At 45.8% G+C, this 22,733-nt stretch overlaps 2 protein-coding genes across 2 annotated transcripts; both read right to left on the bottom strand.

Moving 5' to 3' along the window:
• Window positions 1–70: 70 nt before the first annotated feature.
• Window positions 71–7,222, bottom strand: LOC136480882 (dof zinc finger protein 4-like). The gene is made up of 3 exons (XM_066478314.1): window positions 7,169–7,222; window positions 6,044–7,017; window positions 71–189 (listed from the first exon to the last, which is right to left on the bottom strand). The coding sequence occupies exons 1-2, from the start codon at window positions 7,220–7,222 to the stop codon at window positions 6,049–6,051; spliced, it is 1,023 nt and encodes a 340-aa protein (XP_066334411.1). The 3' UTR covers window positions 71–189; window positions 6,044–6,048.
• Window positions 1,773–2,594, bottom strand: LOC136480883 (uncharacterized mitochondrial protein AtMg00810-like). The gene has a single exon (XM_066478315.1). The coding sequence runs from the start codon at window positions 2,592–2,594 to the stop codon at window positions 1,773–1,775; it is 822 nt and encodes a 273-aa protein (XP_066334412.1).
• Window positions 7,223–22,733: the final 15,511 nt, after the last annotated feature.

Here is a 22,733-nt window from a genome sequence, read left to right as displayed (position 1 = left end):
TCGATGTTTCCGTAGTTGGATTGATCTACTAGCCATCCCTTGTTTGTTTGCTGCTGTCAGCCAAATTTCCCTCTCAACTCCATAACCCATGTTCTCCATTCTGAAGGATTATAGGCACCAGTCTTTTATGGCTTCCTGCAGTATGCTCACATCTCAGTCTTCCTGCAGTATGCTCACATCTCGGTCTTGCTGCAGCAATATGATACTATCAAATACTACAATGAAGAGGCTCACAAGTAGATGACTGGTATACTGAAGATAAATGCATCAGAGCTGTAACAGCATCATAAATGCAACACATATATTTTCAGAACTCTAACAGCAGCATAAATGCAACACATATATTTTCAGAACTCTAACAGCAGCATAAATGCAACACATAGTGCACAGCTACATAGCTCATAGTGCAGAATTGAAACAAAACTTGCTGACTCTATAGTTACATAACACATAGTGAAGAATTGAAACAAAACTTTCTGAGTCTACACCAAAAAGTGCAAAACCCATCCAGATGCTCAACACAACAGTGGATAATTTACAATTGAAAACTAATGCTTAACATCCATTTCAGCAATCAGAATTGTCACCTATTGATGTAAAAGATGCCCAGGCCACCATAAGTGAGGAAAAAACAGTCTCAACTGAGCAACTTAGGGAGATTACCAAGAAAAGTGAACGAAACGTGCTCAACTAAAATCTAACATCTCACAATCACAGCTGTCTATTTTCAATGTCGCTTGCTGTCTGTCTGCAGACTCGCATGCCTATAGATCGTAATCCAAAACCTGACGCCTGATGAGAACTTTCTTTCTTCTTTTTCTGTCAAGATCTGAATCAAGTTTCATGTGCCATTAAGGAGGCAGGATCCATGCATGCCGTGCTACATGGCCAAGGGCCAGCCACAGCCCACAGTTGCATATACATCCATGACAGATGAGACATTTCTTTCCAAAGAACAGACAGTGGTGCCACCTCTATTGAGCAATGAACCAACTTCTCATGTTCAACCTACCGATTAACAATTAACAAGGATATGGCAATTTTAATTCAACAACACACACAGCAACAATGTATTTGGAATTAGTGTTCTTACCACGCTGGATCCCAACTTGTGTTGGCCCGAGGACTCCCTGTACAGGTGAGCAATCAGCTCACCAGTACACACTCGCACTGGTCGGCAAGAGGTTGAAGAAGGGGGTGAGCTCAGAGCACACACATAGCACAAGCACCAGCGTTGGCCAAACTCTGCTTCAAGTGTGGCTTGCTGAACTGAAGATTTCTATTGCTATGTCATGAGTATATATACAACTCTAGCTGTACCCTCCGGCTACAAGGGAGTATGGCGAGTACACCAACTCCTGCCTACTCCTAGTACAAAGGTACACCAACTACATATACCTACCATTACATGACATGGCCTACTGCCATGCTGCTACAGGAGCAGTGATTGGACAGCAGGGCTGACCAAAGGCCACCACCCTATTGCGCATGCGCCGGAAAGAAGGGGAGCAACAGATTACATTTTACAATTCTTTCCCTAATCCTGCTACTAACCCGAGATCGAAACCTCCACCATGCCAATCCTTCTTCAGCTCCGAGAACTGAAGACGACCAAGTGACTTGGTGAGGATATCAGCGAGTTGTCGACTAGTTTCGACGAACTCGATGACGATCTACCCTCCATCGACATGGTCCCTGAGAAAGTGGAACTTGATGTCGATGTGCTTGCTCTGGTCGTGGAGGACCAGGTTCTTGGCGAGGGCGAGGGCAGGCTAGTTGTCCACCATCAGTGCTGACGGACGAGCTTCCTCGCCGGTCAGCTCGCCCAGTAGCCGGCGCGGCCACACGACTTGGCACGCTGCTGTAGCCACCGCCACGTATTCTGTCTCGCACGTAGACAACGCCACCACCTTCTGCTTCAACGATAGCCACGAAATTGGGGCCGAGCCAAGAAAGACGAGCACACCTGAAGTACTCTTCCACCCATCGATGTCGCCCACCATGCCTGCGTCGCTGAAGATCGTGAGCCACAGCCAACTTCTGCCACCGGTCTTGGGGAAGACGATCCCTTGATCCACCGTCCACTTGACGTAGCGCAGTAGCCACTTCACCGTGGCCCAATGATCCACTAGGGGATCCTCCATGAAGTGGCTGACATAGCCCACGATGAACGCAATGTCCAGCCTCGTGTGGACTAGGTAGCGCAGCCCGCCGACGATGCTCCGGTAGAGTATTGCATCCACCTTCACCGCGGTGCTGGCCTTTGACAGCTTCAGCCGCTTCTCCATCGGAGTCGTGCATGGCTTGCAATCAGCCATGCTGCTCCGCTCTAACAACTTCGCCGCGTACGCGCTCTGACCGAGCATGAGAGCCTCCTTCCCCTGTTTCACCTCAATGCTGAAGTAGTAGGAGAGCGTGCCGAGATCGCTCATTCGAAAATGAGCCGCCATCTCACGCTTGAAGCCGTCAATGTCCTCTGCATGCACACCGGTGATGATCAAGTCATCCACATACGCGCTAACGACGAGTTCCTCCTTCCCCCATCGCCGCGTGTAGAGCGCGTGCCCTGTTGCGCAGCGCGCGAACCCAAGCATGCCCAGCGTTGCGTCAAGCTTGGAGTTTCTCGCCCGCGGGGCCTGCCGTATCCCATAGAGCGCCTTGCATGGTCGGAGCACCTTGTGCTCTGCTCCCTTTATGGTGAAAACCGGAGCTTACTTGACGAAGACCGTCTCTGCCAACTCACCGTTGAGGAAGGCCGATTTGACGTCCAGGTGATGAACGTGCCAGTCCTTCGCCACTGCCAGAGCCAGCAACAGTCAGACGGACTCCATACGCGCCACCGACGCGAAGAATTCCTCGAAGTCGATGCCTTCGCGTTGGACGAAGCCACGGGCGATGAGGAGCACCTTGCTCTTGACGATGGCGCCACGTCCGTCCTGCTTCACCTTGTATACCCACTTCAGTCCGAGCGGACGGCATCCTGGAGGCGGATCAACGAGCTCCCAACTCTCATTCTCCTCGATCGCCTTCATCACCTCCAGCATCGCCTGTCGCCAATTGGCGTCGCGTTCAGCCAGCTAGCGCGAACTTGGGCGGATCCTCTGCACTGATGAGAAGCAACTCGAGATCGCTGAGCAGCCGACTCTCTAGGCCTGAGGCCCCTGCATTGCCGATGCTGTTGTCCAACCTACAGAACCGCACCTCCTTGTCGTCGTGGAAGGCATCCATGAACTCGCTGATGTCGCTTGGAGCAGACATGAACTCGATCGGTGTTGATGAAGGAGTCCCTAGTTCTGCCAGAGTGGTCGGCACTGCTGCTGGAGTGCTCGGCACCACTGCTGGAGTGGTCGGTACCACTTCTAGAGCGCTCGGCACCACTGCTAGAGCACTCGGCACCACTGCTGGACTGCTCGGCACCAATCCTGGAGTGGTCGGCATCGCTACAGGACCACTCGGCTCCACTCTTGGAGTGGTCGGATCCACTGCTGGAGTGGTCGACACCTCCTCTCCAGCGTCTCCACACTGTAGATGACTAAGTGCTCAACGACGAAGGTGCTGCTAAAGCCGCCAGCTTCCCCTGTGCCCGGGCCCTCCCAATCCCAGGCCACCTTCTCATCGAACATGAAGTCGTGCGAGACAACCACCTTTCCTCCACGAGGGTCGTAGTGCCGATATGCCTTGGTGCCCTCCTTGTAGCCTAGGAGCACCATCGGCGTGCTCCTGTCTTCCAGCTTGGTGAGGAACAACTTCGTCTTCTTGACATGGCCGATGCAGCTGAATGTGCTGAGCAACGACACGTCCGGCTTATGCCCGTACCATGCTTCGAACAGCATCATGCCCTTTAGGGACTTCGTGGACGCGCAGTTGAGGATGAACACCGCCGTGGTCACTGCCTCAGCCTAGAACTCTGCCGGCATGCTCTTGGCCTTCATCATGGATCGAGCCATGCCAACCATCGTCTGGTTCCGTCGTTCCACCATGCCATTCTGCTGCGACGGCTTCTACCACATTCGGGCTGTCCACTCCTCCTCGGTCAATAGCAACTTGATGCCGGCCGATGTTGTAGTCGCCCCTATGCGGTCGTCCACTGTTCGCAGACGACCTGTCAAATCCTCAATCATGAGGGTTGACATGTCCTGCATCATCTCGATGGAGAGAGCAATCTGGGTGTATTTGGGCGGCACGACACGCAGGTCCTTGGAGACTGCCTCTTCGTCGTCGATGACGATGCCGTGCACAACCAACTGGCTGATGATGGACTGCAGCCGGAGGGCAAAGTCCTCCACCGCATCCCTGTCACGGAATGCCAGGTCGTCGTACTCCCGCCGCAACTGCTACACCTTCACCTTCTTCGCGCGATCTAACCCGACACACATGGCCTTGAGGGCATCCCAAGCTCCTTGGCGGAGTCCTTTGACCCCAACGGCTCTCGATACTCCGGAGGCACGGCGGCCAGGATTGCTTCCAGCGCCGAGCAATCCTTCTCTTCATCCCAGGTGCCCTGGTCAACCGCCTTCCACAGTCGTCGGGCTCTGAGCTTGACCTTCATGGTCAACGACCGCTCGCCATAGTTGGTGCGAGTAAGAACCGGCCAGTTGGCTCCACCAACATCCCGCATGGTCCTCTGGATGACCATCTCGCGATGCCCCGGTGACCAGGACAGCCATGGCGACTTCTCGCCACCGCCCTGACTATCGTCGCCCTCCATCGTCGCCGGCGATCACCCACCACGACTCTGATACCACTTATTGGCCCGAGGATTCCCTGCACAGGTGAGCAATCAGCTCACCAGTACACACTCGCACGGGTCGGCAAGAGGTTGAAGAAGGGGGTGAGCGCAGAGCACACACAACACAAGCACCAGAGTTGGCCGAACTCTACTTCAAGTGTGGCTTGCTGAACTGAAGATTTCTATTGATATGTCATGAGTATATATACCACTCTAGCTGAACCCTTCGGGTACAAGGGAGTATGGCGAGTACACCAACTCCTACTTACTCCTACTACAAAGGTACACCAACTACATGTACCTACCATTACATGACATGGCCTACTGCCATGCTGCTACAGGAGCAGTGATTGGAAAGCAGGGCTAACCAAAGGCCACCACCCTGCTATGCCTGCGCGGGAAAGAAGGGGAGCAGCAGATTATATTTTACAACTTGCTCAATGCCCAAATGAAGGCGACGATGGGAGGAATGGAGCCATGGAATAAGCCGATGACGCTGGGTCCCAACACACAGCCACGCTAGATGCAGCCATCAAAGAAGCCGATGTCGCCTCCGCGCCGTTGAAGGGCCAAAAAGGGAAGACAGCTGACGACGAGCTGGATCCACAGCCAATGGGGAAAACGGCTGCTGATGATCTGGATCCGCGGCCAACGGGGAAGAGGGCCGCTGCTGAGCTAGATCCACGGCGATTGAAGGAAGCCAATGCCGCTGCAGCTGCCTTGACCTTGCCCTTCTGCCCCGCCGCTGCCGTGCTCGGGCTATTCCACCCCAAATCTACAGATGCGTTGATGTCCTCCATCTCGTGGGTAGGGAAAACAGCTGGGGAGAAGTTAGGATTATATGCTAACAGTGGTGGATTTGGCGTGAAAAAATCCATTTCGCGTGCGCCCTCAGCTTCCTCCGCGCGCGCACCCACATTGAATCGGCGTGCTCGTCGACTCGAGTAGTCGGACCTATATAACAAGCCTCCAACCACGAGGAAGTCTCGGAGCACGTGCGCTCATCGTCGCCTCGCGAGGCGAAAATGAGAGCCTCTCTCCTCATTGAATACACTGTAGCAGGGTTATTTTTGTAAAAGTAGCAAGACACAGATGGGCTATACAGACGTATTGTACATGCCCTAATTAACTTATTTAGAGATACAAATATTGATACCATTTTTTTTATAACTAGTCAAACTCAGAGTTTGACTCTACGAGAATCGTAATGTGCGTTTGTTTTGGAACGGAGGGAGTAACATCTTGAAATTTAAAGGCGCTTTGCGATGGCTTTTTTCGATTCAAGTTCTTTGCAACAGAGTAGAGGTTAATTACCTGCGCTATAACTGGGATAGGATCATATAGGAAGTAGTGTAACCATTCACATCTGCTTGCATGGCCCAAATTGGGCACTCCTCATCTCGATTCGTGATCATATGGAACTGACTTTCGCCTCCACTGTAGATGCCTCCGTCGCCTCCACTCCATAACCCTGGGTGGAACATGCTTGGCGGCGTCGCCATTGTCACCGGCACAGCAACTGGCGGCCCCTGCTGCTGGTTAATAGCATGCGAGAATACTGGGAGCCTGGGCATCTGCGAAGACTGCGATAGCGTTCCCCACAGGTGCTCCATCTTCGACTCCGATACAGCCCTCCCACCGGCCGAGTCCACCAACAGATTAGCAGCCCAGGGCCATGAAAATTTCGAGCCAACATCCGGGGTGTCCATGCTCATGCTGGCGAGCCCATACAACTGTGGCAGGAGCGGCGACGCGCTGCTGCTCGCCGTAGCTTGTTGTGGAGTGGGCGCGAGCGGGACGACATTTGTGGTGCACGACGAAGTCATCACCAGTGCTGCTGATGATGCTGATGCAGCACTGGCTGCAGCAGTGGCTGCAGCACTGGGCTTGCTGCCCTTGGCTCGGCGGCGTCTGTACGGTGCGCCGACGGGGATGTCGCGGAGGGCGCCGCCGCGCGTCCAGTAGCGATGGCAGTTACGGCAGAAGTGGCGCGGTTGCGCGAAGGAGTAGTTGTTGAAGTAGCAAAACTTGGTGCTGGTGGAGTCACAGCGCGGGCACCTGAGCCCTGGCTCTGGCTTTGGGATCCTCAGCAGCTTGGAGCGCTCAGACATGGACCTCGGTTGGGCGTTGGCTTGCGCTGCTGAGGCGCTGCCATCACGGCTTCCACCTCCTTCGGAAAGCGCTTCTGCGGCCATGGCTTGTCTATACTGGAGAAGATTGCCTTCACCAGCAACAACAGCTGATGCAGAAGGAATATTAATGTTACTAGTAGCAGTTGCCTGCTGCAGCTGCAAAAAAATTTTAAGATAATGAAACATGAATCAAGAGAACGATTTATATAGTATATTCCAAGATATAAATGATTTAGTCCGTCTACGATATATATCAGCAATGGGAACTATATGTATCTACATAATAGTGGTGCCATACATAAATTACCTTCTGGTTGCTATTCCAGCTTGTGGAAACTAGGAAGACTGGGGGGAAGATCATATTTGTGAACTTAAGTAACTCTAACTAGCCACTTGTTGTGTGTGTTTGGGTCACTTGACTCCACGGAGTGATTGATTTATATATATAGCAACTTCGAAGGGAACAGAAATGGAATCGCACTAGAGTGAAAGAGACCTGCATCTTGTCTATACGTACTCTCTAGCTATGATCTATGTCTTAGTCGAATCCAACGATCTATATCTTACTCAAGTCACACCAACTCACAGACCTATTTGTTTCGGGTTGTAGATTGCGAAAGCGGTCTATAGATTATAACAATACATAAGCTCGGGGAGCAGATTCTTAGATTTAATAATCTAACAATTGAATTGCCAAAATTTGAGGTGAGAAACTGCTTATTTGTTTCTGCTTGTAATTGTGAAAATACAATCCACATCCCTTAAGCACACATGGCTTTAATCTATTTTTAATGGGTGGTATCATGCTTATTAACTCATCTACTACACGTTGAAGTTTTGCTGGCCTAGTAAGATACAATGACATCATAGAACATATATAGTTATCTTGCACTAGATGTCGCTTGGGCACGAAGTGATATTACAATAGGTTGTATCATAGGACATAATATCTCACATATATAGTTATCTTGCACTAGATGTCGCTTGGGCACGAAGTGATATTACAATAGGTTGTATCATAGGACATAATATCTCACAGTATTTACGACAATTAGTTGTCTTAGATAGATATATCATAGAAAGTTAAATTATGATACTGTAAATTGCAGTGGTTGTATCTAATTGATGCCTCGATCACTGATGTGTCAGCTATAGAAATACAACACTATACTATATACTCCTACTTCCATTTAGAATATTGATTCGGTCTACAACACACGTTTTTTACCAAAAACGACATGGTTTTTGATTAAAAAGGAAATAGATATACAGATTTGAGTTGAAGAGAGCACGAACCGTGTGGTAGTTGGAACGCAAGATCACTCCTCCTTTGGTTCATCTACGGAGTATGTAGCGTGACATCCATGTTTAAATCAATAATTCTAATCACGTTCACAACACTACTATATTCAAACAGGTATCCTGTCACATGAACATATTTGCACTCATACCAAATGCTACTAAAAGTTGGAAGGTCACATCACCCATCCAATTGATTTAGCCAACCAAGCTGATCCTCATTTATACACTTATACAGTTAAGCCTCCTTTGGTTCATAGGAAAAATGGAGAAAAATGTAGGATTGAAAGCCCTATAGGAATATCTACTGTTCATTACTTTGGTTCATAGGTAGGGGCATCGAAGTAGCATAGGAAATTTTCCTGTGCCTGTCATTTTAGAGGAAAACTACAGGAAACTTTGGATTCCTCTTAAACATCTTGGTAAAATTCAATGCTGTTGCTAGTTAATGGTGGTTCTTGCATGTGGGGCCCAATTGTCGGATGATTATAGAAGAGATTTTAGCCATGTTTGACCAAGTAGTGAAAAGGGACAACTTTATCATCGGTTGGTTATAGAAGAGATTTTAGCCATGTTTGACCAAGCAGTGAAAATGGACAACTTAATCGTGGCTTAAAAATTCTCTAGGATTTCTACGTTTTTCTTATCCAAACGATCATTTCTTAAAAATTCTTATATTTTACATTTCTATTTTTTTTTTGCAACTGTACTCATACAGAATTCTTATATTTTTCTCTATACCTCAATTTTCGATGGACAACTGCTTTGCCATCCTGAGTCACATCTCAGGCTCCTGGGTCTAATAAAGGCAACAGCAGCTAACTGTTTTCGATGGACCTCATTTATGAATGTAACGTATATATGCATGCACCTAGCTAGCCAGCCAAGAGATAAAATGCACCAGGGTGGGTTCTACCTCCAAATGTGTCAAAAGCAAAATTTGTCTTAATTCTAGGACTCATCCCATGGAGTGAAAAATTATTTTATGTTTCGTATGGATTCCGTACCTTGTTACTCAAATCTGTACTTTTACTAGGATTTTTAAATTTTTTACTAAATTGAACTTTCAAAAATTGTGATGATGCTGAGGCGCACTAAGTTTACATTTTCAATAAAACCTTTCTTGTTGTCGGAAAAAACTATGAAATATCCTTGCCACGTATATGCGTAGGAAAAATAAAAAGACATGATACGTAATCTACCACACAGTATCCGGACTTGGAATTAGGCAGCACTAGTTATCATTGCGCCCTCTTTTTTGTTTATTTTCTAACACAGTACATATAGATGCTTTGTAATATCTATCCGGTCATGATAAACTTACAAATTACTCTCTATGTTTTATCCATCAATATCCATAGTTTTTCTCTCTCTGCATAGCACCTCCATCTATCCTCAATATGCATATAATTGAAACATTTAGTTAAGTTATGGTGGCACTTGTTGCAGCTCATGTGTCATGATGTCATAAATATATATTTTGATTTTCAAAATTTGATCTTATTAGTTGTTACAAATGGTTTATCCTTAAGTTAAATTAAAACTACCTTTTACTCAAAACTATTATTTTGTATTTTATTAAAAATAAGGATTTTAGACCGTAGACTGCACACTTTATTACTACGGATGCCATAAACTGTCATTTAAGTCTACACCACGATGCTTAAGATTGGTGGTAAAGCTTGAGGTGTGATCTATGAGGGGCCAATTAATTGTTCTAACATTGCTCAAAAGGATATTAATATTTAAGTCTGACAGTCATCATTTACTCCAATCAAATCTCAATGACCAGTGAGATCACAGCTACCTTTTGTCCATACTAACCTCCTCCATGCTTAAGATATTGAATTTCTTTATCACGGAATTATATATGTAGTAGTATTTTAATAAAAAAGTATAGTGCTCAGAATTATACTATCAATTTATATGTCACAATATTTCCATTAAAATGTATGCACAATATGTATGTTTACTCTAAGTTAGTTTTTCTATGTATTCATAGTAAGAAGTAGTTAATTTATAAACTTATATAGGAGTAACTTATGGTTATTTAAATATTTTTCATAGTAGCAGAGGTCGATAATTTAGATGTAGATTTGAAGGATAGTTTAGTTTATTTTTAACAATGGTAGAAGTAGTAATTTAGATGCAAATTTAGAGAGGTTAATTTAGATTATGTTAATGGATACATGGGTAATTTAGATGTAAATTTATGGGTTATTTTAGATTTTGTTTCATAAAATGGATAGATGGGTAATTTAGATGTAGATTTTGGGCTTATTTTATGCTGTTTTTCATAACAGCATAGGTGAGTAATTTTTTAAAAGAAAAATGGATCCAATGTTTATTACTATCAATGGTGATTTCAGTCTACTGGATTGATAGCCAGATCTTTCTCATTCTTATGAGATATTCTAAGATTTATTCTTTTAGCTCATCTCATAAGGATTAGCATGGAGTGGCCTCTAATTAGTAATACTAAGCTTTTGGGGCCTCCAATTAGTATTCATACTAAGATCTCTTTGCGTGCTGTGGTAAATTAAAAAAGAAAGGTGGAATAGGGCAGGATGCCGCTTTGCCAAAAAATGATGTGATGTAATTGAAAGATGGTGAGAATTCAAGATCAATCGGTTTGTCAGTTGTAGCTTGTGACGAGATTTTCATATAGGACAGGACGAAACCGTGATGGGTTAGTACAGCGAGCTGGTATAGCATAATAGTAGTTACTGTCACCTATATGTCATTTTATATTTCATCACACAATGCATATTGTACTTTATGCTGGACTAGCAAATATGCCCATTCATTGCAATGAAACGTACAACTTGCGGCGTGGTCGGCGACGTAAGGCAGCTCGTTGCACTGCCGGGAGAAACACGGGATGTACCCATGAAGGGTTTCTCCGACCTTCTGTCGGCAGTTTTTGAGATCCCATGGGTTCTTAAGGTGCTTGTACGTGCCCTGGAAGTTCCCCACGAAGATCTGAAAGGTACTAATGGCTAGAGGGGGTGAATAGCCTATTAAAAAAATCTACAACAACACTTAACAAACCGGTTAGACAATTATGAGGCGAAGCAAGTGTTGCGCTAGCCTACTAAAATAGCAAGACACCTACCACAATTCTAGTTTATATAGTTTCTATCCACACAATAGCTATGACACTACACTAAGTTAGTGTGCTCTCAAAAGCTAACTAAGGAGTCACACTAACCGAACTAACAAACTATCACAACTAGCTACACTAAAGAGCTTGACAACTAGTTTGCGGTAATGTAAAAAGATTGAGCAAGATGTTTATACCGCCGTGTCGAGGAAGGAGCCAGACAATCACAAGAATGAATACCAATGAAGACCAATCATATCGGAATCAAATGACGAACACAATGATTTTTTACCGAGGTTCACTTGCTTACCGGCAAGCTACTCCTCGTTGTGGCGATTCACTCACTTGGAGGTTCACGCGTTAATTGGCATCACACACCAAACCCTCAATGGGGTGCCGCACAACCAACACAAGATGAGGATCACACAAGCCACAAGCAATTCACTAGAGTACCTTTTGGCTCTCTACCGGGGGAAAGGTCAAGAACCTCTCACAATCACCACGATCGGAGCCGGAGACAATCACCACCCTCCGCTTGACGATCCTCGCTGCTCCAAGCCGTCTAGGTGGTGGCAACCACCAAGAGTAACAAGCGAATCCCGCAGCGAAACACGAACACCAAGTGCCTCTAGATGCAAACACTCAAGCAATGCACTTGGATTCTTTCCCAATCTCACAAAGATGATGAATCAATAATGAAGATGAGTGGGATGGCTTTGACTAAGCTGACAAGGTTGCTATGTCAATACAAATGGCCAAGAGAGTGACCTTGAGCCGGCCATGTGGCTTAAATAGAAGTCCCCACGAAATAGAGCCGTTCTACCCCTTCACTAGGCACAATACGGGGTAACCGGACCCTAGACCTCAGCGTCCGGTCACGCGATGCGTGCCACGTGTCCCCTCTCTTCAAATGTTGATCGCCCGATCTCAATGATCAAGTGACGACCGGACGCAGCAGCTCAAGGTGACCGCATGCTGAACCCCAGCGTCCGGTCGTTTCCAGTAAGCATCCAGAGATGACTTTTCACGACCGGACGTGTCCGGTCAAGCTCAATCGGACACACCCAGTGTCCGGTCACACGGCGACTCCCCTGTGCACTGCCACATCAGCTGGACCGGACGCAACCCTTCAGCGTCCGATCACTAAGTGACCCAGCGTCCGGTCAGAGATCGACGCTGCACGCCCTCTGCTGCCGCTGACCGGACGCGCCGGTCCAACCGAGACCAGCATCCGGTCACTTACAGTGACCTCCGTCTTTTCTGTCTAGGGCGCTGGTGAAGTTTCTAACCCTTGCTCAAATGTGCCAACCACCAAGAGTATCATCTTGTGCACATGTGTTAGCATATTTTCACAAACATTTTCAAAGGTGTTAGCACTCCACTAGATCCTAAATGCATATGCAATGAGTTAGAGCATCTAGTGGCACTTTAATAACCGCATTCCGATACGAGTTTCACCTCTCTTAATAGTACGGTTATCGAACCTAAATGTGATCACACTCTCTAAATATCTTGATCACCAAAACAAAATAGCTCCTATCATTTATACCTTTATCTTGAGCCTTTTATTTTTCTCTTTCTTCTTTTTAAGTCCAACAGCAACAGCTGCAGAAGTAGCAGTAGCGAGTAGGCCCTATATACTATCTGGAAACCATGTGAAAAGGGAGACAAAGGGATAGAAAATGATGGTCACGTTCGGACGCTAGGATGGACAGACCAACATGGGGATATTTTAAAAATAAAAAAGCAAATTGGAAGAAACACTTCGCCTTTTAATATTAGATAGGAAAACAGGAAGAGAGAGAGCACAAGAGAGGGAGCGTGTACTGAGATAATCTAGAAGCAGTGTGGTTGGTGAACAACATGTCCCTCCGATCGAATCCATATGTCACCCTCGCACACCGGCCCGCTTGCTTTAGTTTCACTAAAACAATCTAATATATTTGAAAACAATCCAACAACTAGAAAATTTAAATTCTAACATCACTTAAATATTCTAATAAATTCAAATAAATAAAAATCAAAGTTATTTTTTAACTTGGCTGAATTATTCTAACAAATTCAAAATAAAATAAAAAATGCAAATGCCCAAATAAAATATTCAAACTAATTGGCTAATCACCATGTCTCTGATGCTTTTACTCAATATCTGAAAAAAATATTGATGGCCGACGTTATCAGTGTTTGGCTCATCACGTATTTGATATATATTGAACTGCATTCGTGATCGAGATTATCCTCATTCGTTCCTATATTTGACACTACCCATGTCGGACTCTGAACTTAAAAAAAACAATATGGAATGATCGGAGATCAATGATATCTATATGTATCCGACCCATCTTCACGCCTATTTCGAAGCACAGATAATTTGGAGAGTGCAAATCCGATGGCTATAGAAACTAACAGCTACTGCCTATTATGTTGAGAAAATGATGGTTCGTGATGGTACATGTTAAATAATAAATGATTTTGCCTTTATAAGCTGCTTATTGTGTTGACATGTTTTGGGCAAATGAAGATACGGAGACAAAATTTACTTGAGTGCTTGTGTCATTCTTGTTTTTTAAGAAATACATATTTCTTCATGTGTATTTACTTGTTTAAGATAAAAAATTATGCTCTCCTCATTTCTCGTGATACTCGGGTTGCATTAGACAACATACTTAGAACACCTTTTCTCGTTCCCACTATTGTAAAGGTCTTGCCTCCCCTTCATATTTCTTAAAAGGTTCTAGAGGTAGAAAACTTCCTTATGCAAGAACTGGCATCAAACAAGTAGGGAATACAATAACAGCACAGGAATTAGAGTTAGCATAACTTATTATCAAGTGACCACGGGTGCAGCAAGGCTTTTTGCTCCTGGTTGGAAAACCCCTTTAGTCCCGGTTTTCCAACCGGGAGCACCAATCCGGGACTAAAGGTACCCTCCTTTAGTCCCGACTTGACGCCCGGGACTAAAGAGGGACCTTTAGTCCCGGTTGGAAACACCAACCGGGACTAAATGTCCCTCTTTTTTTTCTGGTTTCTATTTTTGGTTTCTTTTTTCATTTAATGATTAGTTTTGATATTAAAATACATTTTTGAATACGCTGCTAATAGTAATATATATGTGTACTTCGCACGTGTAAGTTTTCGTTCGAACTTTGTACATAAATAATAAACGAATATACGCGTACTTGCAAATATATATGCTGATCATATATATACACACGTTATTTTATGTACATATAATATGTGCATATATATATATATATATATATATATATATATATATATATATATATATATATATATATATATATATATATATATATATTACAAAGGTTTGATATATAAATTGTTTATGTCCTTAGCAATTCACACCTCCAGATTTGGCATCCATGTTTCGTTTGGGTCATTGTAGAACTCGCCGTTGGGGTTGATGACCTGGTCATTTAGAAATCCTGCTATAGTCTCTCGAATTGCTTTAAGTTGGTCAAGTCGTATGACTCTTTTCCTCAACCATTCGGTCTTCAATAAAAGTTAAAGGAAAAAGTATTAATATATATATATATATATATATATATGTATGTGTATTGCTCATGTAATTACTTATACAAATGAGAGCAATAAAGAAATTGTAAATATACGATCAAAATAATATAAAGGAAAAAGTATTTATATACGTACTTTGAGTTGCTCTTCAGGAGTTCTCTTTGAGTATGCCATGATAAACTCGCAAACATAGTATCCGCAGTAGTTGTTACCCTGCTCCTGCCTTAGAACCCACTTTTATGACAAAAAAATCAATTAGGGTGAATTGAAATCATCATATGGTGTTAATTGAATATAAATGTGTAGTTATAGTACTTACTTTGTGTGCGATTACACCCAGTGACGCTTTGCAATGTTTCATTTTTTGTTCCTCAATGAACCTTTTTCAAACCCTGCTCCCAATAAAATAAAAAAAATAATTTAACCTTTAATAATTGTTGAGAGATCGGCGCCATTATATATATATGTTGTTATAGAGAAACTAAATTAATTACCCTTGTATAATATCTATCATGTCTTGAGACTCCGTTTGCGGTTTTCTCAATGAGTCTAAGATTTTCAATCTACTATTGCCTAGTGATTGCTGCATAAACATATATATATATATATACATATATATATATATATATATATATATATATATATATATATATATATATATATATATATATATATACATATATGTGTGTGTGTGTGTGAGGTAACTAGCTAGTAAGGAAATATTGATGTCCCATATATATGATCGACATTAATTACTTATAATAACACTCACTTGAAGTTGTAGGGGAAGAGTATCTCCTTCTTGTCGCGTTGGTTCACTAAGAAATTCATGAGATTTCTCTCAGCTTGAGGCTTATAATCCTTCGGGGGGTTAGGGTGTTTGTATACGACATACGGATCAATGAACCCAACATCATTATCCTTTCTCTTTTTGAATTCTGTCATCTCATATCTGCATACATGAAAATTGTGAATATATATATTGTGAATATATAATAAAGAAATTATGAATATAGTAGAAAATAATCATACTTACAGATAATAGCAGCTAATGAGACTTTTGTCGAGAGAGTCCAGGTGTCATAGTTGGTGTAATTCTGCAAGCTCGACATAGATAATGTCATTGCCACGGAAGTAATGGTGGTTTCTAATTCCGACAGAAAGATAGATTTGTCCCGCATCAGACGCCGACATGTACCACCCGTTTAGCAGGTAAATTTGCGTACCCAGTTCACCTAATTTCTCTAGGTTGTATAGACTCTGGCCTGGTACAAATTTCTTGTAAGGATCCACTTCTGGAGCAGATGATCCTTCAGCGAGCACTTTGGCAAGGTTCAAACCAGTTTCCTCATAAAACCGAAGAAATGACTCATAGCCGCCTACCTCCGCCACTAAGTTTAAGTTTGAACCATATTCGTTAGGAACGACAAGAGGGGGGATTGATTGTTGTGTTTGTTGTCTGAGTTGTGCAACACCTTTCCCTACTCTCTTCTTTTTTTGCGCCGCCTCATATGACTTGGTGAGAGAGCGGTCATAGTCCGATATCGGTTGTTTCGCGGCGCTCTTAAGAGAATCCCGTTTTTTTTGTTCCAACTTCTTTCTTAGCTGATCTAGAGGTAGTAAGAAGTATGATAGCTCCAGGTTCTCCCTCGCTCGTCGTGCCTGTTTTGCACCTTCAAAGAAATATGTCACTTATTTTTGTACTGCATCCTTTAATTCCTGTTCACTTTTCTCATAAGATAGTTTTTGGGGAATAACTGGATGAGTATTTGCTTTCTGCTTCTTTGCCGGCGGGCAGGGCAACGGCTTCGTTTGCGAGGCAGACCTCTTAGGGGCTGGCTTCCTTGGAGGCGGGGGAGGCGTTGGAGACCGCCTTGGAGGCAGTGCAGGCTTTGGAGGCGGCGGAGGCGTTGGAGACCTCGGCGGAGGAGTTGTGGACTTCCTTGGAGGCGGCGGAGGAGTTGGAGATGGTGGGGATGCAGCAGTGCCTTCGAAGGCGTCATCATTGCCCTAAGCACTATGATGGTCGGGAGAAGCAACAGCTGGACTTTGGTTGGCGGAGGCCCTACTTTGTGAGTACAAAAAATAATGAGATATAAGTAAATGCTTATTATTAGTCATGCCCATAGAAAATTATCAAAAAATTATTTTGTTAACTTTTGTCCGCACCTAATGTCTGCTGGCGGTGGAGCAGACGCCCCAGGGATAATGATGTAGCGCTTGCGCCATAGTATATATGCCTTCTCTGCTTCTCCTAGAGTCTTCTCTCCATCACCTCCAGGAATGTCAAGAGCTAGATCCTCATAACCTTTGCTCACTTTATCCACTGCAACCCTAGCATATCCAGGTTGTATTGGTGCCCCATGAATTCTTGGCGTCTTGGTAGGGTCTGGAGGAGTAAAAACACCGACAACGACCTTGATTGTGTCATTCCCCCTTGGAACATGTAGCTCAATTGATGTCATTGGAGTAGTGACATCATCCACGGGGAAGCGCAGCGCTGCGTCATCTTACTTTGGCAACTCAGTGGAAGCGCAGCTACTTTTCAACTGACCAGGGGGGCTAATATTAACATTCATTCCTGGCTTTGATGCCTGCCTCTGGGCACTCATTGCTATCTGCACTTGCTTTCTGATTTCTTCCTGCATTCTTGCTTCCATTGCTTTTTCTCGCTCCTTTGCTTCAAGCACCATTTCCTCCAACATTGTCACCCGCGCTGCTTGCTCCTCCTTGCTTCTCTGGCAGCTTTGGTAGGTTTCCCTATCATTAGGGAAACCAAGAACCCATGTAGTGTTGCGTCCTAAGCCTCTGGTTTGGCCAGTGTGTTCAGCAGTCCCGATGGCGTATGTCAGCTCATCCTTCTCTCTATTGGGCTTGAACACACCAATCTCTTTAGCTTCTATAGCAAAAGCCAATCGGCATGCTGCTGTTTCAAGTTTTTGCCCATACACTGCCAGGCCGGTCTATGGGTCGAGTCTTCCCCCATGACCGAAAAACCAATTCTTCGAGCGTGGGGGCCACTTGGCTGATTCTGGTTCGATCCCCTTGGCAATAATGTCTGCTTTCATTTTTTGCCACTTCGAAATGGCAGTATCGTAGCCACCTGATCCCATGTCATGGTGGTATACCTTTTTTCGGGCATTCTCTTGGTTCCTTCTCACCCGTGCCTCACCCTCTGCTGATGTCTTGTACTCTACGAAATCATTCCAATAGGGCCTCTATTTCAAGATCGGGCCCGTAGCACTATTGAAATTCGGCGTTTCGTTCTTCTTGATGTATGTGTTGTATAGGTGTTTCTTCCAAGTCTGGAATTGTGTGGCCATCTTCTTCATAGCCCATGATCGAACTAGCTCCTTCAATTCATCATCGTTGATATCATCATAATCATCCGCTTGCAACGTGAAATGGGCAAGGATATCATTCCAAAGCAAATTCTTGTCAACATCAGAGACAAAACTAACATCAGGCTCGTTGATCTTTTTCTTCCATTCATGGATACTGATCGTAATTCTATCCCTTACAAGGTACCCACAGTGTTCTAAGAAATTTCCTTTTATGTGGACCAAGTGGTTCGCCTGTCTCGATGTTGAATTCCGATATTATGTACCGGCCCTCCAGTGGTTTCTTCGGTCCTCGAACATTTTTGCTCTTCGCCGTTGTGGTCGCCGATCCAGAGGGCTGCATATAAAAAAAATAATAAATAAATATCTTTTGTACATAGAAATATATACAATATTCATATATAATATATATTTAGTATATATACCTCGCCTGTATTTTCTTGCAAAACATTTTCTTGCTCATTTTCAATAGTTAGGTATTGACTTCCGTCATCAACATCCTGCTCACCAGCATTGGCAATAATATTCATCATGTCTTCCTCCATGTTGTCTCCCGGGGCAGCCATATCTAACAAATTTAACAAAATTTAAGTCACATATATAAACAAGTCATATATATACAATAAGTCATATACAAATTTATCTAAGTGACATATATATAAACAAGTCATATATGTAAACAAGTCATATATGTACAATAAGTCATAAACAAAATAAATCTAAGTCACATATATAAACAAGTCATATAAACAAGTCATATATATAAACAATTCATATATGTAAACAATCATATATGTCAACAAGTCATATATGTAAACAAGTCATATATGTAAACAAGTCATATAAACAAGTCATATATATAAACAAGTCATATAAATGACAAATTCGCCCTAGCGAGAACGACGAATTCGACCTAGCGAGAATGACAATTCGCTCTAGCGAGAACGACAGGGCGAATTCGTCGTTCTCGCTAGGGCGAATTCGTCGTTCTCGCTAGGGCGAATTGTCATTCTCGCTAGGGTGAATCATCGTTCTCGCTAGGGCGAATCGTCGTTCTCGCTAGGGTATACAACAATGGGACGGCGTTGCTCCGCATATACAACAACGGGGCGGCGTTGCTCCGCATATACAACAACGGGGCGATGTTGCTCCGCATACAACACAACGAGACATCGTTGCTCCGCATACAACACAACGAAGCGGCGTTGTTCCGCATACAACACAACGACGGCGTTGCTCCGCATACAACACAACGAGGCGGCGTTGCTCCGCATATACAACAACGGGGTGGCGTTGCTCCGCATATACAACAACAGGGCGACGTTGCTCCGCATACAACACAACGAGGTGGCGTTGCTCACTACTATAGAAATGAACTTGCGCAGCGTTGCATAATTGGCCTCCGTGGCGGGCACTGTTTTTGCCCGCCACGGTAATTCGGTGGCCGGCCGGCCACTGAGACGCCCGCTGCGGTAAATGATTTACTACAGTCCCCATTTACCGCAGCGGACATCTTAACGCGTCCACCACGGTAAATTGATTAACTGCAGCGGGCAACCTTATTTGCCCGCTGCGGTAAATCCCCATTTACCGCAGCGGACATCTTAACGCGTCCGCCACGGTAAATCGATTTACCGTGGCGGGCACACTAAAAGGCCCACCACGGAAAAAGGCAAGGCCCAAATGGCCTAGCGCCGGCCCGATAGGTGTCTTCATATATAAGCCAGCAATTAGGGTGGCGACGGCGCTCTTCTCGGCCATGGTGGATACAAGGACGAGCCCCTCTCCCTTTCACTCCTCTCACCCCCTCGCCCTCCCTCTCACTCTTCTCAGACGAGCCCCTCACCCTCGACCCCCACCCCTACACTCCCCATCCTCTATCTCTCCCAGCGGCGGCGGCACTCTTCTCGGCCGTGGTGGCGCGGCTCGCGCGGGCGGAGGGCGGTGCGGTGGCACTGCTCGTGCGGGCAAAGGGTGGTGCTGTGGCGTGGCTCGCGTGGATGGAGGGCGGCACGGTGGCGCTACTCGCACGGGTGGAGGGCGGCACCGTGGCGTGGCTCATGCGGAGGGAGGACGGCGCATTGAGGCGGCTCGCGTGGGTGGAGGTTGTCGTGATGGCCCATCCTCCACTGGGATACAGCGGCGTGGCGTCGTCTCGATCCGCCTCCAGCGACGGCCACGGCGGCGGATCTGCCCCGGCAAGGGCGTATCCGGCCCCGGTGAGGGTGGATCCGGACCCGACGGCTCCACGGCGTCGATCCGGCCACCAGCAGCTCCACGGCATCGATTCGGCCACCGGTGGCTCCACGATGTGAATCCACATCTAGCGCCCCTCTCCCGGCGGCTGGTGGGCCTATCGATGGCGGATCCGGTGAGGTGGAGCTCAAGGCGAGCTCGCATCGGATCCCGGCGGTGCTAGGGTTTCAGTAGGGTTTCGGACTATTGGGTTGGAAACAGGCTCGCCAGTGGGCTCGAGAACGGGCTCGCTGGCGGGCTCCTGGTTTTTTTTGTTTTTTTAAATGATTAACCACAGCGGGCATCCTAACGTGCCCGCCGTGGTAAAAGTATATTTACCGCGGCGGGTACGTTACACCGCCCTCCGTGGTAAATCGGTTAACCGCGGCAGGCAAGGCCACCCGCCGCGGTTAAGCCATGATTTACCGTGGCCTCTAGGCCGCGGCGGATGGCTTTGCCCGCCGTGGAAAACTGAAAATGCCCGCTCTAGTAAAATTTGTGTAGTAGTGGCTCCGCATACAACACAATGAGGCGGCATTGCTCCGCATACAACACAACGAAGCGGCGTTGCTCTGCATACAACACAACGACGGCGTTGCTCCGCATACAACACAACGAGGCGTTCCTCTGCATATATCACATACAAACACATATCGACGTACATAGGGGTCGGCGGTGACGATCGACGTATGTAGGGGTCGGCGATGATGGGTGTCCGGAAGCGGTGATGACAAGGCGGTGAGGGGCGTGGTCGGTGGCCGAGGCTCCTCCTCCTCCCTTCTCCTTCCTCCTCCCTTCTCCTTCTTCCTTCTCCCTTCTCCTTCTTCCTTCTCCCTTCTCTCCTCCACCTCCCTTCTCTCCTCTACTGCCCTGCGGCGGAGCGGGGCTGGGGCGGGGATGGCCACGGCGGAGCAGGGCCGGGACGGCTGCAGTAGAGCGGGGCCGGCTGCGGTGGAGCAGGGCCTGCCATGGTGGAGCGGGGCCAGGGCAGGGACGGCCATGGCAGAGCGGGGCCGGGCCAGGGACGGCCGTGTCAGAGCGGGGCCGGGGCGGGGACGGCCGCGGCAGAGCGGGGCCAGGGCGGGGATGGCCCGCGGCAGAGCGGGGATGGGCCAGATTGGTCGGGGGGCGGTGCGTCGGCTAGCGCGCGATGTCGGGGCGGTGGGGCGCCGGTGCGCGTGCGGGTGCTCGCGAGGTGCGGCGGTGGTGGCGGATCGGACGAGCGGTGGCGGTCTATTAGGGCTTGGGTCGGCAGTGGGGAGGAGAAAGAAGAGGGGCCAGGGCGGGGCGCAGAGGCTATATAAGGGAGAGGACCTTTAGTCCCGGGCGCCACTACCAGCCGGGACTAAAGGCCCTTTAGTCCCGGGCCCTGGTGGTGGCGCTCGGGACTAAAGGTTTTTGGCGGGCAGCCGAACTGCAGTTTCGCTGCCCACCAATTCATTAGGATTTTAATATATTTCTTTTTACACAAATGATAAAAGGATAGTTAATTGCACAGAAAATTAAATAAAAGACATAAAAATATTTTTAAAAAAATATAGATTCTATTTTACTTTATTGCACACAGGAAAATTATGTGACCTAAAGTTTTAATTTTTTTAACAAGTTTTAAAAAACAATATAGTGTTTATATTACTATTTTGATAATGTAAAAATATAGTGTTTAATTAAATTCAGAAAAACTCTTGTGTTTCGACTAGAAATTTGTTTTCACATCATTTGAACGTGACATAATCCCAACATCAAACATAAATTTGTTTTCACATCATTTCAACGTGACATAATTCAACATCAAACATAAATTCACATTTATTACATAATATCTCTAATACACACTATTGAACATCAATATATATATCAAGCGGGCACAGTAATGAACTTCTTCTTGACGTATGTCCCTTGGTTATGATCACGCCGTAACCATGGAGTGTCCTCATCGTTTAGCTGGATGCTACGGTCTTTGCTCACTATGAAGGGTGAAATTCGGTCATCCTTTTCATAATCTTCTGACATGTCTGACTTGTATTCGATTCCGACGATGTTTCTTTTTCCTGAAAGAACTATGTGGCGCTTTGGCTCATCATTGATTGGGTGGTTGTCGTTTTTCCCTCTCTTCGGTTTTGTAGACATATCCTTGACATAGAACACCTGAGTCACATCCTTCGCAAGGACAAACGGTTTGCCTTTGTACCCAATATTGTTGAGGTCCACTGTTGTCATTCCATACTGGTTGTCGACTGCTACGCCGCCTCCAGTCATCTTTACCCACTGGCACTTGAACAAAGGTACCTTAAAATGAGATGCATAGTCTAGTTCCCATATCTCCTCTATGCGGCCATAGTATGTTTGCTTGTTCG

Source organism: Miscanthus floridulus, chromosome 9 (genome assembly GCF_019320115.1).
Source record: "Miscanthus floridulus cultivar M001 chromosome 9, ASM1932011v1, whole genome shotgun sequence".
Lineage (NCBI taxonomy): Eukaryota > Viridiplantae > Streptophyta > Magnoliopsida > Poales > Poaceae > Miscanthus > Miscanthus floridulus.
Note: the sequence above shows the minus strand (reverse complement) of the source record. Positions and strands in the feature narration are given on the sequence as shown.